General features: G+C 43.8%; 1 protein-coding gene across 7 annotated transcripts in view; it reads right to left on the bottom strand.

Annotated features, from left to right (window-relative positions):
- Positions 1 to 1,332: 1,332 nt before the first annotated feature.
- Positions 1,333 to 15,449, bottom strand: part of Paqr8 (progestin and adipoQ receptor family member 8) — a 47,731-nt gene continuing 33,614 nt past the window's right edge. For 6 of the 7 annotated variants that reach the window (XM_031366976.1, XM_031366974.1, XM_031366975.1 and 3 more), the window contains 2 exons: positions 8,959 to 9,140; positions 1,333 to 6,205 (listed from right to left, as the gene is read on the bottom strand). In XM_031366976.1, coding sequence (XP_031222836.1) covers positions 5,095 to 6,159 — 1,065 coding nt within the window. In that variant the 5' untranslated portion in view covers positions 6,160 to 6,205; positions 8,959 to 9,140 and the 3' untranslated portion in view covers positions 1,333 to 5,094. Of the gene's footprint in view, positions 6,206 to 8,958; positions 9,141 to 13,948; positions 14,394 to 15,449 lie in introns of those variants that run through there. The other variant, XM_031366980.1, reaches the window with a different exon arrangement.

The following is a 15,449-nucleotide window of genomic DNA, read 5'->3' as shown; positions in this document are numbered from 1 at the left end:
GGATCTGACTTTGTAATACACACAGGCTGACTCTGAGGAACGCACAAAGCTCTCTTTGATACCCAAGGAGCTGGTATGGAGTCAGCTCACTTTAACAGCAAAAGAAATGGCTCGGACACTGCCACTTAGGAGGTGTTCGGGACCCAGTACTCCAGTGAGATCTGCAGGCTTCAAGGGACTGTTTCGTAGCCAAGGAGCTGGTGTGGAGTCAGCTCACTTTAACAGCAAAAGAAATGGCTCGGCCACTGCCACTTAGGAGGTGTTCGGGACCCAGTACTCCAGTGAGATCTGCAGGCTTCAAGGGACTGTTTCGTACACACTGCAAAAGACTGCAGATATTTGGAGCTATTGTTTCTGAGTAGCTTGGGCCCTGAAGTTACCTGAACATTACAATGAGGTTTTTAAACAGCACCATATTTCTCATTCCCTCTAGATCGTCAGTTCTCAACCAGTGGGTCACGGCCCCTTTAGGGTCAAACGGCCCTTTCACAGGGATCACCATCAGAAAACACAGATACTACAATTCATAACAGTACCAAAAATTAGTTATGAAGTAGCAATGAAAATAATCTTATGGCTTGGGGTCACCACAACATGAGGAACTGTGTAATGTGTCACAGCATTAGAAAAGTTGAGAGCCACTGCCCTGCACCAATAGAAACCCTTTGGCTTCCCTCGCCTTATACTTAACTCAGAAGCTCAAACAAATATGAAGGGAAAAACATGGTGTGTTAAAACCTCATTTGGTTATTCATTCCTCTTGGAGTCTTACGATACCATGAACACATCTTCCTATAAGAGTCATGATACAACAAAACCCTCCACTTTAGATATGCTAGCAAGCTTATTCTGTTTAATTTTTTTTTTCTAAATATAACGAATTAGACGCAGGAACTCTGGTGGAAAACCCACATCACCTTCATGCAGGATGGGGAGTTCTGGTCCTCAAAGTTCTATATGGATTTTTGTAATTCATAATTTTTATATCTCAAAATTATGTACGCCATCAATTCAAAAGGCCAAGATCTTTAATAAGATTGTAATGTAGCTAGGAATATTTATGCAATTATGTTGAAATCCGCAGAGAAATCAACTCCACATTTCTTCGAAGGGTAGTTTCTTCTGCCTACAAATAGAGAAATTAGCGGTAGGCTTATTTTGAAAGGTTTTATATCTTCCTAGTTTTAGATGGATGTAGTTAGTGTTCAACCTCTTTCAGTTGGCAGTGTCAGGCTAAATAAAACCCAGCTTTAGAATGAGTTTTGGGTCCAGGCAGCCCTTGGCAAAGAGTCATAGAGGCTAGCTCTCTTTACATTATCAACACGACAAAAGTTCATGTACAAAATCTGTTTAATAATTATTCATGTAAGTAGGTTTTTAGAGACAGAAAATAATTCCACACTTTAACCAAGCAAAACAGTTAGCCGTGAAGCCTTGGCAACAAGCTCTGAGAGAAGCACTGAGTGAGACTACATCGCCCTCTGGAGGATCCAGGTGGAACTACAGAGCAGTAACCAGACACAGGTGGAGGAGGGCGACAGAAACAGGGCTAAACTGCCCTTCTCTTCCGTAGGACTCTAAACTCTGTTTCAAGCTTCCAGTCCATGGCTTGCACTATTGTTATTGAGAGGCTTAAGAGCTGAAACTGTAACCCTGAAATCTTTAAGAACTTTAAAATTAGTTTCATTACAATTGGATGTGGTGTTGGTGTAGCCTGTAATCCCAGCTCCTTGGACAACTTCGACAGGAGAATCAATCCGGAGTTCCAGGCCAACTTGGGATACACAGCGAGGTCCACCTCAAACAAAACAAATACCTCGAACCATAAATAACAGAAACAGCCTTCATTGGCAAACAGAAATCAGGATTCTGAAATGAGAGACAAGGCACCCCCAAATACATCCTGTGGGCCCCTCTTCTTGAACTAAGTAGGGCCTTATATCAACCCACAAGAGTTATATTCATGAGAAAGTGTAGATGACTGATAGTTTAATTTTATCAGATGCATTTACATACTAATGGGTTTAAATTCTTAATTAAGAGAGGCAACCACCAACATTTCTAGTTTTGGACAGCAAGATAACTATCTCCCTTAGATCTTTTTTAACACTATGCTGATATTGCAGAGTGGCAAACTCCATTGTAAAATCAAAAGGCATGCATACTCCTTTTTACAATTCTTAGTCTTTACCATACTGATAGGCTCATTTTGATGACACTGAGGAATTTTAAGAGTTAAAAATCACCCATTTTGTGTATGCATTTGTAAAGGCATTTGCATTATTCCAATAGATACTGTTTTCAGGGAAGATCACAGTCGCCAACCTCAGTGCTCCCCCAAATATCTATTACACATACACTGTTGTTGGCCTGGGGTGTAGGTCAATGAGGGAGCTCTTGGTTAACATGCTGTAGGTCTTGGGTTCAAGTCCCGACTCCACAGACATCACTTTTTTTTCTTTCTTATCAGTTCCCAAATCAATAGTTAGCAACATTTGTATAATTAAACTAGAAGCTGAGTGCCAGCATCTTGTGTTTTACACTTATGGTGTCACAGACACATGAGGAGCGCAGTTCAGCTCCACACTGGGCTGCAGGACCATTGGAAAACCCAGATGTCTGTCCACAAGGCTGAGAGTGGTGTGCACACCTTTGGCCCTGCCACTTGGGAGGCAGAGACAGGTTGATCTCTATAATAGAGTTCTAGAGTTCAAGGTCAGCCTGGTCTACATAAGGATTCCCAGGCCAGCCTGGGTTCTACAGTGAGATCTGATCTTAAGAAAGAAAGAAAGGAAGAAATAAAGAAAGAATAAAATCTGTTCTCTGTTCACAGACACCACCACAAGAATACCTTCCCCTCCTTTTCCTCTCTCACCTTTCCCACCAACTTTTAAAAGAATACAGTCTTTGAATCCATAACAACAGAATTTCTAGCACTTTCTGGTTCCCATTTTAAAACAGACCCTCTACTTGTAGTGTTTACACATACACACCCCAACCAGACTTTGCTCAGTTCAGACCAGTTCAGTTTTCCTCACATTCCTTGGCATGAACTTGGCCTAGACAACCAGAACCTTGGGTCACTGGGCTAGCATAGACCTTCCTCTTCTTGACTATGAATAAACAAGAAACCCATCTAATAAAACAGTGCAGGAGACAACCTGCTTTCTTGATTTAAAGGCAGTAGGGGGGTACTTCTGCTGACCTCAAATACAGATTAATAGTTGATTGACAAGTCACTCTAGCTTTCTGGGGTTCCTTTTGTTTTTCTCATCCCAAGAACACAAAACAGAAAATTCCATGTGTACATATATTGAAATAAAAGTTGACATTCCCATGTATAAGGCACGAAATCCACAAGCCACACACACACACACACACACACACACACACACACACACACACACACAAAAGATAGAAAACAAAAGTTTTAAGACTAGAAAGTGACCTAATAGTAGGGGAGATTCATTAAACTGGAGTTGAAAACTTTAGCTTCCCTTTTTAGTACACAGGGACCTTATACTGATAGGAAACGCAGCCTTCGAGTAGAAGGCATCCAAGCCCAGCCTCCTTCACTGGAGTCATGCAGAAGATGGTCCTCTGGGAAAGCTGTGTGGCCAGAACATATCAGATGCAAGCACCACTCCCCTCACATCAGGGGCTGGCAGCAATATCACCCACAGTGCACTTGGCCATCAGGTGCCTCGTTCTTACTCAACGGACCTTCAGGGGCCAACGACAGTGAGCACACATTTACCCGTCCTAGGACCCATTTTAAGGTGTCTTCTCAAATCTGAGGTGGAACTGCCTGTTTGAGGAGCCCGAACTGGGGTAGCTGGGTTGGTCCTTCATGGGACAGCAGCTAACAGAAACTCGAACCTTGGATCTTAGGATCCTGTTGAAATAATCAGCTTTCTTGAAGAACTTTAGAACCATGCTTTTAAAAGAATCTGTTCAAACCTTTAGACAATCAGTCTCTCCTAACCTGCAAGACAACCCTAAATGGCTTGCTGTTAATACTGTGGCCCGCAGATAGAAACTACAAGGGCCCCAGGGGGCAGCAAACAGGCAAGGATATCCATGTTTGCTGGCTGGGTCTCCCAATAGCTCTTGGCACTTAAATTTGTCGACGTTCCTGTTATTACGTGAGAATCTGCTTCCTGAATGTTCACGTGGCTCCAAGCATTTCCTGGAAGTGTAATAGCTTCAGGATTCTTTACACTACCATGAAGGCTAAGGATGCGGACAGGCGTGCTTCAGCCAAACCAGCCAGCTTAGTTGGTTGTCCTGAGAGAAGAACCAGATGTGCAGTGGCTGAGAGCAGACATCAGAGAAACTGACCAGTCCATTCTGTCTAAGAGTTTCAAGGAATCTTCTTGAAGATTCTGATTCTTTTCCGCCCTAGACAATCTGAAATCCTGATTAGCCAGAGTCCGTGGGTCGATTTATACAGATACCAAGCCCAGTGGCGGAAGGTGGCTGCTCTGTTAGGGTAAGGAACAGCCAGTCTGCTTAGCAGTCCAGTTTGATTATCTGTCTAGTTCCAGGACTAAGCTTTGGAAGCCACGCCCAGAAGTCTGCTCATTGCTCATGGGTGAGGACAGTTCTCCTTAGTTTGGGATCTCATGAATCTTAGCTAAGATCTCTTCCCAAACAAGGCTATAACCCAGACAGAAAAATGAACACTCTGTTTTAAAACTCTCAAATGGCCTGCATTTGAAATTCCATAGTCATACCATGCCTTTGAAAATAGATAATAATCTTTTTGGGGGTGGGAGGAGATAAGGTACCATGTATCAAAGGCTAGCCTTGAACTCACTATATGTCGGAGGATGACCTAGAATTTCTGATCCTCCTGCCTCTGCCTCCTTGAACGCTAATATCCTGGCTTTTGCGGCACTGGGATCAAACCCTGGGCTTCCTGCATGCTGTATAAGCACTCTCTACCAATTGAGTTTCATCCTCAGTCTGTAATACATATTAATTTTTTTTTAAATCAAGCCTTAAAAATAAAAAGTCAACTTCTGTTATCAGGTCAAGTTTTCTCCAAGTCACAGTAGCCCACACCTCCACACCTTTCCTCATTAGACGACCTCAGGAATCTTTCTTAATCAGTCTGTCCTTGACCTTGTGCCTCAGGAGGGAGGCGGTGGCAGCACTGCAGGCAGCTAAAAAGAAAAAGGAGAGACAGGCGCCATAGACAGATAGGGGACCATGGCGCTGGAGGAAGATCTCATGGCGTCCCTGGTAGTCCAAAAGAATGGCCTCCAGCTGGGAGAGCGTGCAGATGGAAAGGAAGGCGTGGAAGATTTGATGCCCATGGCCCACAATGTCACAGGAACCAGGGAAGTACTTCTCCGGTACAGGGCATGAGAAGAAGTATGCGCTGACAAGGAAGAAGAGGATCTGGAGGGTGTGGTACCAGGCCGCCTGCTCCTGGCAACCGGCCAGGTGGCAGAGAGCCACGCGGTGTGCCACGGGACTGATGTCTAGGACGAAGGCCAGCCCTGCTGGTACCACTTGACAGATCTTCCGCATAACGGGATAAGGCCGTCGGTAGCGATACTTGGCATAGCAACAGCCAGCACAGGAGAGCCAGCCACAGAAAGCAGCCGCCGGCAGGAAGAAAAGCCAGAACCGCTCATACCAAGCCTGGTCCGAGCTATAGAAGAAGTGAGCCAATGCGCTGCCATACTGGTAGACGCTGACCCCGACGTAGTCCACAAAGTAAAAAGTGTAGTGGGACAGCTCTGATTTGGACTGCAGCAGGTGGGCCAAGAGGCTGCAGGTGAGGTAAGTGATGGACGACAGGATGAAGAGGAGCAGGGGTAGGGTGTGGGGAGAGGCCCACTGCAATGCCCCTGCCTCCACAAAGGCCCAGAATCGCAAAAGGACCGCCAGGGCCGCCAGCAAGTGGGTCCAGACGTTGACCACCTCGTTGTGTTTCTGAAAGAGGCTGAAGAAGTAGTAACGCCACTCGTGCCCCGTGGGGCGATAGCCCGCGTGGATGTACGGCTCCCTAAAGAGCTGGGGCACGTCGGTTTCTGGGACGGTGCACGGCATCTTGGGAAGCCCTTCTTCCAGAATCTTGGGCAGACGGCGCAGCTGCTGCCCACTCACAGACAGGGTGCTCAGGCGCTCCAGGATGGCAGTCGTCATGATAGCGATGGCCCTGGGCTTGCTTCTCAGAGCTCAGTTGGACAACCTGAAGGAAAGAGAGGAAAACTGAGAGACAAATGCAGCTAAGGTGGGCAAAGAACTATATCTTTTCATAATGGAGCACGGCTTGCTCAGATAACCCGAGAAGCACGAAATTCCGGATGGATTCTCTGGGCCTTGTTTTCTTTATCTGTACTGTGGAGTTTCAGCATTCCCTGTCACTGTGGCAACATTCGGACTCCTTGGTTACTTTTCTCTATAGTGTGAGGGAGAGGCATCTCTTGTATAATGGCCGTGGTAGTCTCGCATGACTTGGTAATAAGATCCAACCATACCTAGAAAGTAAAGACCACTACATTCTCTAGCTGCTACTTAAATGTAATCAATCAGTTGTCCTTGGATTATTAAATGGGTTAAAATAAAAGAATAAGTTTCAGTTGGGAATGGTGGCATGTGTATAATACCAGTACTTTGAAGGTTGTCAGTTGGAGGCCAGCCTGAGTTCTATAGTTTAAGACCACCGGTGCTATATAGCAGTGTCTCATCAATAGATAAATAAACAAACAAACAGACAGACAGATAAATAGTTTGAGGCCAGCCTTGTCTACGACGTGAGTCCCAGGACAGCCAGGGCTGTTACACAGAGTAACCCTGTCTGGAGAAGCCAAAAGTAAACAAGCAAACAGAAACAAGGCATCTATTTCTTCGGCAACCTCCTAATCTGAAACGATTCACTAGCTTCCTGGAAACTTTAAAATCTAAGGCAAGTAATTGGCCGACACGGAAGCTAAAGGCAGATTGTCAGTGAGATCTGGAAGGAGCACCGGACACTGTGGAGTATCTGAGCAGTGTAAAGTCATCATCGCCGAAAAACAAACGTGTTGGGTGTGCTGGTACCCTCTGCAGAGCCCTGCCCTGTTCCAGGCCTGGTACTGCAGTGAGGCCTCTGAGTGGGTCAGTCACAGAAGCCCAGGCACACAGGTCCCTCTGCTGGCTGACTGTGGAAAAACAACTTTTTCTTTCAGCTTTTAGATGAATGTATTCTGCTGAGCATTTTCTTCCTTTATTTAAAACAAAAACTTTTTTTTTTGGCTTTTTTAGTGTGTGTGTGTGTGTGCCATGATACATGTATAGAGGTCAGAGAACAACTGGAAGAGTTAACTCTCTCCCTCTTTCTGTCTCATGGGTTCCAGGGATCAAATCCATGTCATCAGGTTTGTAGTGAGAGGTCTTTAGCAACTAGACCCTCTCAACACCCCTTTTCCATGTCATTTTCCTAGTTCTATAGTCTCTACCCGAACAAGTCTGTAATCCCTAATAGTCTTACCTTTAACGCCTCGGTCAAGCCTTCATTCAACAGAGGAATTAAAAACATGGCCTAAATACAATTAAAGTCTGATTGCAGAGACTGCTCTATTTTTCATTAGCTGGTGCTCAGGGAAGCAAGTAACTTGGGATTTTCCTCTCCTGGATAACTATGTCCCGTACGTACGTGATGAATTTCCAGCCTCTGAAATGCTTGCATTACATTTAGGATTTCTAGGCAGTGCTCAGCCAGATGCACACAAGAGTTATATCATAAAATTGATGGGTTTTCATATGTAGTCACTGAATAAAATATGTTTTAACACACAGGCACTTTCTGTGTCTTTTATTTTCTAAGCTTCCCCCCCCCAAGAAAGCTAAATTCTTGCTTATCTAAATGGCCCCCCTTCTTTCAAAGGTTCTCAACCGAAGAGGATACAAGTGCTGGTCAAAAAGTGTAGTCTCTCCACTTCCCATTTTTTTCACACAGAAAGAAAAATATCTAGTAAGTTTTTTTTTAAAGGTCAGGAATAGAAATAATAAAAATGTAAAAGAAGTTGAGGCAAAACCTGGAGCCAAGCCCTGGTTTTACTGTTTCCTGATTGGTCAGCTAAATTGTACAGGTCACAGTCTCCTCTATAAAGTGAGGGTAAGAATTTTACCTGCTGTGTATGTTGTTGTGATGTCTAAGTTGCCTGGTCTGAGACGGTGATTAGTAAGAGTTAAGTGGTCATGTGTTAGACAAAAAGTTCTAGGTAACAGGGATACAATACATTCTAGGTAGCAGGGCTACAATACGTTCTAGGTAGCAGGGATACAGTAAGTTCTAGGTAGCAGGGCTACAATAAGTTCTAGGTAGCAGGGATACAGTAAGTTCTAGGTAGCAGGGATACAGTAAGTTCTAGGTAGCAGGGATGCAATACGTTCTAGGTATCAGGGGTACAGTAAGTTCTAGGTATCAGGGCTACGATAAGTTCTAAGTAGCAGGGCTACAATAAGTTCTAGGTAGCAGGGATACAGTAAGTTCTAGGTAGCAGGGCTACGATAAGTTCTAAGTAGCAGGGCTACAATAAGTTCTAGGTAGCAGGGCTACAGTAAGTTCTAGGTAGCAGGGCTACAATAAATTCTAGGTAGCAGGGATACAGTAAGTTCTAGGTAGCAGGGCTACAGTAAGTTCTAGGTAGCAGGGATACAGTAAGTTCTAGGTAGCAGGGATACAGTAAGTTCTAGGTAGCAGGGATGCAATATGTTCTAGGTATCAGGGGTACAGTAAGTTCTAGGTATCAGGGCTACGATAAGTTCTAAGTAGCAGGGCTACAATAAGTTCTAGGTAGCAGGGCTACAATAAGTTCTAGGTAGCAGGGCTACAATAAGTTCTAGGTAGCAGGGCTACAATAAATTCTAGGTAGCAGGGATACAGTAAGTTCTAGGTAGCAGGGATACAGTAAGTTCTAGGTAGCAGGGATACAATGACTAAAAAGGGAGGTTACTTGCCTTTGTGGAGATTAGCACCTGTAGTGTTCCATAGAGAGATGTGAAGTGGGATTATGGCAGAGAGGTGCAGGCCATGCTCCAGCTGAGGCGTTCAGTGACCCACAGGGTCTCTGCAAATAAGTGGGGAGGTAGAGCTGGCAGATAAACTACTTCAAGTGCTTCGATCACAACTTGAGGAACTCCTGAAAAGACAAACAGATGAAACACAACATAAGACTTCAAGCAGACCACAGATAATTTACTTTATGAAATTATTTTATTTTATGATAGTGTGTGTTTTATTTGATGTCTTGCCTGCAGGTGTGTATATGCAGCACATATGTGCGTGATTCCAGCGGCACTCAGAAGAGAATGTGACTTCCCTGGAACTGGACTTACAAATGGGTGGAACCTGGGAACTAAACTGGTGTCCTCTACAAGACTGACAAGTGCTCTTACCAATGAACTATCTCTTCAACATCTATGCTTTTCTTGTTGTTGTTGTTGTTGTTGTTGTTGTTATGAGATAGGGTTGTGTTCTGTACTTCAGGCTAGCCCTTGAACACATGAAACTCCCAAGTATATCCTCCACCATGTCCTGCAACTCAAAGAACTTTTGTTTAGTCACAATCCTAGAAAACACAATCTCTGAGTGAACTCCTCTGTATGAACTGGTAGAGAGACCTGAGCTCCAGTCCTAACACTGCTGTCACAAGTCATATTCCTCTAGCCTGCAATCTCTCATCTATGAAATAGTTAATGAGAAGTTGCCCCACACACTGAAATAAGATCTACAAGACAGTAAGCCTGGAAAATAGTTAACAAGATGCTTTATTCTAAACCCAAACACTCACTTGATATTATTATTGGTGCAAGCATGGTGGTTTATGTGTGCCTTATTCTTTCATCGTGGCATTCATCACCCTGTGCCGAGATATCCACTTATCCAATGCCCATCAAACAGGAACACACACGCACGCATACACACACACACACACACACACACACACACACACATGCACGCATGCACACATGCACACACACATACATGCTCGCACATATGCACACATGCATGCACATGCACACATGTGTGCACATGCTCACACACACACACACACACACATACACACACACACACACAAAACCGTAGCATCTCACAGGACCAGACTCTGAACTAAAGCTCAATATAGAAATTGAAGGTGCCAAGAGAAAAACAACAAGGATTACAGAATATACCAGAAAGAGAAACACAGAAAAAGACAATATAAAAGTAAGTAATTATTAGGATATCTTCATTTGTCTAAAAATAGAAAGAAAGAAACAAACAAACAAACAAAGGAAGGAAGGAAGAGAGAAAGACAGAAAGAAAGACAGAAAGACAGAAAGAAAGAAAGAAAGAAAGAAAGAAAGAAAGAAAGAAAGAAAGAAAGAAAGGAAGGAAGGAAGGAAGGAAGAAGGAAGGAAAGAAAGAAGGAAGGAAAGCAAGCAAGCAAACGAGCTAGCTAGGTACTTGGTGTCTCCACCACTGGACCAGCAGAGAGATCACAGTGCCCGGGCTTTCGCTGCTGAGCTTGAAGGGGCATCTACAGGGATGAGCCTAGGAGATAGGATGACCTCTCAATATGTCCCACTGCTGTTAGCAACATCTTTTCTGGAGATGCTGGTTTTTATGGAACTCTGCTGTTCATACACAGGCTCCTGTTATTTCTCTTGTAAAGCAGGTAAGAAAATGAGGTGAGGGGGAGTGGAGAGATGGGCATTATTTAAGAGCTTGCTGCTTTCTCAGAGGACTTGAGTTTGGCTCCCAGTCCCCACCTCAGGCCACTCATAACTACCTGTGATACCAATTCCAAGGGATCTAGTGATCTCCTTTGGCCTACCTCCTGTGGCTACCTGTGCAGCATACAGACATACATACATAGGCATAAATAAAAATAAATCTTTTTAAAAATGAAATGAAATTGCTCTCATTCCAGTTTTATGGTTGGGAGACACCAAAGTAGGAAACTGTGCAGAAAGACACTGAGCAGTAGGCTCCATTCAGATACAACAGTAGGACAGTTTCATAGTGTTGAGAAACTCATACCAATCACACACAGTGCTGTACCCAGAGGTAAATGATACAGTACTTCATAAATCCACCCTTCTTATCTTCAGTGGGTCCCTATGACCCAATGACAAAAGAATTTCTAAAGACTTAAACTTTAGGGTTTGGTTAATCGATGGAATGAAGCATAATTCGGATCTGGGAATTAACAATTGTCAGTCTGATCTGAGAAAGAAGACGGTGTGTGCTGCTGCCCACTTCTGGGTCTTCAAACAGCTATGGCTGCCGAGCCCGTTACTGCAGCTCCTCCAGTCCTCCTGCTGCTCATGGCCTTTCTAACTGCGTGCTGAATTTCTACTAACACTGTGTATTTCTATTTTGCTCTCACAAAAAACCAACTAGGAAGAAGTTTATGGAACTAAGAAGCAGAAAGGGGAAGGACCAGGCTGGATGGCCCAGTGGCTACAGCATTGACTGCTCTTCCAGAGGCCCCTAAGTTCAATTCCCAGCAACTGTCTGTAATGGGATCTGATGCCCTCCTCTGGTGTGTCTGAGACAGCTACAATGTACTCATATACATAAAAGTAATTATTTAAGAGAATGAAAAGAAAGGGGTAAGACAGAAAGTATATTAACTTTAACTTAAAAAGGAACACACACACACACACTCATGTATGCATGCACAGGCACACACATACACACAACAGAATCATCATTTCCATTGCAAATTAGATGTTTAAAATGCAGCCACCTCAGTTGTTGAATCTCCTTCATAACTCTCTGTGTTGTGTACCTGAGAGTGAATCCTGGTTATACAGCAATAAACCTGTTATTATATCCAACCCAGAACATAATTTCTTAAATGGTCTAGCAGTTTGGGGGTTGTAAAGATCTAGTCTTCTTTCTAGGGACTGAAAAGGCTTATATTTTCTTTTGGAGGTCCAGGGGTATGAAATTCTAAACCTGTCAGAAAAACAGGGTACTATTTCATTGTTCTTTCCTTAGTAACTACCTCTTTGATACGAAACCCTCCCTTTGAGAATAACCAACAAAACCACAGTCATAACGGACACTCGATACTGTTTTGTTAAAAAAAAAAAAAAGAAAAAAAAAAAACAAAAACCACTAACTTCTTATCACTGTCTACAAGGAAGCAAGATAAAAGTGTGACACCACTGCTTTCATGAAAGATCTGTTGCCTTTACTTTGGGATAGTCTCCTGCCTGAGTCTGCTCATTCATATTCATCACTCAGAGTGTCTTCCCAACCTGTCTCGTCTTTCAAGGTTGAAGCACAGAGGCCAGTCACTGTCCTAAACCTGCTGTTACTTTCAATTCCAGGACAGCCAAAAAGACTTCATGGGACTGACCACCCTCTTACCCCAAAGGAATTATCCAGGATATAACAGACCACCCATCGTATCACATTGAAGACTAGATTGATCCCTTCAGGAAGTAAGGACTTCTTCCGAACACCTCAAAGAGCCAGAACTGAATCTATGATTGACCAGACCACACCTAAATGGGGACTGTTCATTTGTGAATACATCTTGCCCTTCTGCCTCAGTTCTTACACTAGTCAACCTAGATCCCACATCAGTGACTTGAAGACCAACTTGGGAGTCCCTAGACTCATTTGTTTGTTCCTCTTCCTCATTTGTTTGTTGAGTAAATGCCCCCCATCTCTATTTTCACCATTGCTTGAGACCTTACTTGGTATATTGTGATAGGTCAGTAAACCCAACTCATCATGGATGCTGGAGTTTGCACTGTAGCGCTTATACTCCAGTTAGGTAGTCATGGCAATGAGTTATAATTCTTATTAATACTGAATTCCTAAGACACTTCTTGTGGAGTCTTGATATCCTACCCAATAGTCTTGATTTTCATTGAGCCAGAGTGGACATTGCTTATAGAAGGGGAGCTTCCAAAGGCCAGCTGTAAAGCTTGAGTCCATTTTGAATCTTGACGTCTCAGTATTGATGCAGGTACAGTGTAGTACTTCCACATTCCTAGTGGCTGTTCTGAGCAAATCCCCTCACTCCTGGCTTCTCTCTTACATACTCCTTCCTTTGATGTGGTTAGCAGCCATCCAAGACACCACATCAGAGTGACATCCCTTGTGCACATTTACTCGACCGCCCTCTTCCCCCTGGACAGCTGCAAGTTCAATCCTCAAGACGCCCCTTCAAACAGATAAACTCAAGTCAGTCACGTTGGCCAAGGAGAACTTCCCTATAACACCAAATGGCCTACTCCAGACTCCAGGCCACAGAGGAAGATTAAAATGAGACCCCTTTCATCAAAAGACTTATTCCAAAGAGATAAATCTCCAGCCCAAATCACTAGTTAGCCCCAAATCAAGTGTAAAACGGAGTGAAGCACAAACAAATCTCTATGGAACAGACTATGGTAGACCAGCCATGAGGAACATGGATTGGTGTTAGGTTTAGAAGGCTACAAGGGGACAGAATATGAATGGAGGGATGCTGTGGCTTCTTGGTGGGTCCATAGCAGAGGGACTATCTGGGAGTAATACGAGAAGGAATGGGGTAAGTGCAGTGACATCAGTGAGAGATGAGGTTCAATATTATAGAAGGATAATGGGGGTTGTGACAGGAGGGATGGCACAGGCTAATAGACCCAGACAGTACCTGGAAAACAGAGGGGTTGAGGGTTCGAGGACATACTTGAACACATTGTGAGACGTTGTCTCAACACAAACAAAACAGCAATAGAAGTAAATGCAGGAAGGAAGCAGTACTTTCTCCTTTCAGTAGGTTCAATGCTTATCTCCCATGAGTATGAAAAATACCTGCTGTCACTCTCGAGCCTCTTCTCTCACCATCCCAGTCAACTATGGCACACCCAGAAGCCACCCTGAACATCCTCATCCCTCCTCTCACTCCAGCTCCTCTCCCAGGCCCTTCAGCTACTATCTATACCAGAAGATTTCAAAATATACCTTTGGCCAGAGAGCATCCCTGACATTGGGGTTTTAATAACCAGCTGCTCTAAAAGTGTCCAGGTGAAAGTGGCAGAGGCAGTTCCAAGTCACGGTCTTCAAACATCTTCAGTCCAGACTCGCTCCTTGCCCATGTGCTCTTTCCATTTCTGCTTCCTCTCTTTAACTCACAGTTCGAACGGTAACTTACACTATAGCAACTTCAGCCCCCTGAGTGCCCTTTCTTCTGTTAGTAAACTTTCCCTGCCTCACACCCTCAACCTTCAGCACGGTCTTCACACACTTCCTGGTGACAGTTAAAATGGAACTCTGTCTTCTTGTTCCTCCGCAAATGCACACTTGCTTACGATGCAAACTCTATGCCTTGTCTGTCAGACTGAGTCTTTCTCTGCAGAGCTAGCTGATCTTTTATCCGATGAAACCACATAGCAAGGCAATGTCAACGGCCTGGAGCCTGGACCACACCAAGGAATCTTCTTCTACAGTGTCCAGCACCCTCCATCTCCCACACTTGCAACCTTCCTGTGTCCTAACCATTCCACTCCAGCTCACTCTCCAAGAAAAAGCCCTTCCTCAGGTGTGCCCAGTTATGGCTTTGCTTAGTTCTTGTAGTATCCAGTTTGGCTTTCTCTGCTCCTCTCCTGAACATGATCACTGGTGTACTCCACCCACATCCTCATGAGTCACCAGATAGTTCAAGACAGGGACTGGTTTTTGCAGAAGTTTATTTAAAATAGTATCTAGAATATTTAAAATGGTATCCAGCATATGGAAGATGCTTAATGACTATTTACTGAATAGTTCTTAAAGGGGAAGAAAAAGAACTATTGAGTTGTTAGTCACAAAGACTGGTTGTCGGGATTTGTCAGGCTCAAGACACTGAACTCAGTGTGATTGCCAAAAGATGTAGGTAAAGGGAGGTAACTTCCACACTAGCCATGTCTCAGGAAAAGAAGATATAATAGTAAGGTGGGCAGAAGTGGATAGTACTTTGGAAAGATAAAATATGCATATTAATGTTCTCGTGATGTTTGGAACAAAGAAGCCACCGCTTAGCATGACAGGCACTTAGAGACTGCTTTTGCTGAGTAGCCTCCTCTATGATTTAGCTCTGCACTTGGCTCACAAGGTAAGTAAATGCAGGGTGCCAACCCAGTGGATCTGTTTCTAGCTTGCACCTATCTCCTTTAGGCATTTACAACCAGCTCCTAAAAGATTCCCTCAGGTGTCTAAGGATTGCCCTAGAAGTCACCTTGGATTCCAGAAGTTTGCAGACAAGTCACCCTACGCAGGAAGGATCATATTATAGAAGTGGCTAGCTTATCCCTGTAAAATACAAGGATTTCCTCAAACTACCCTATAGAACCAACCAGTGGTGAACCAGATCCGTTTACCTAGGCTGTTTAGTTAGGCATAGTTCTTGTTTCCTGGCTGATTCTTTTATTTTTATTTTTATTTTTTATTAGACATTTTCTTAATTTGCATTTCAAATGATATCCTC

Source organism: Mastomys coucha, unplaced genomic scaffold, assembly GCF_008632895.1.
Source record: "Mastomys coucha isolate ucsf_1 unplaced genomic scaffold, UCSF_Mcou_1 pScaffold14, whole genome shotgun sequence".
In the NCBI taxonomy this organism is placed as follows: domain Eukaryota; kingdom Metazoa; phylum Chordata; class Mammalia; order Rodentia; family Muridae; genus Mastomys; species Mastomys coucha.
This window is presented reverse-complemented; position numbering and strand designations above follow the sequence as displayed.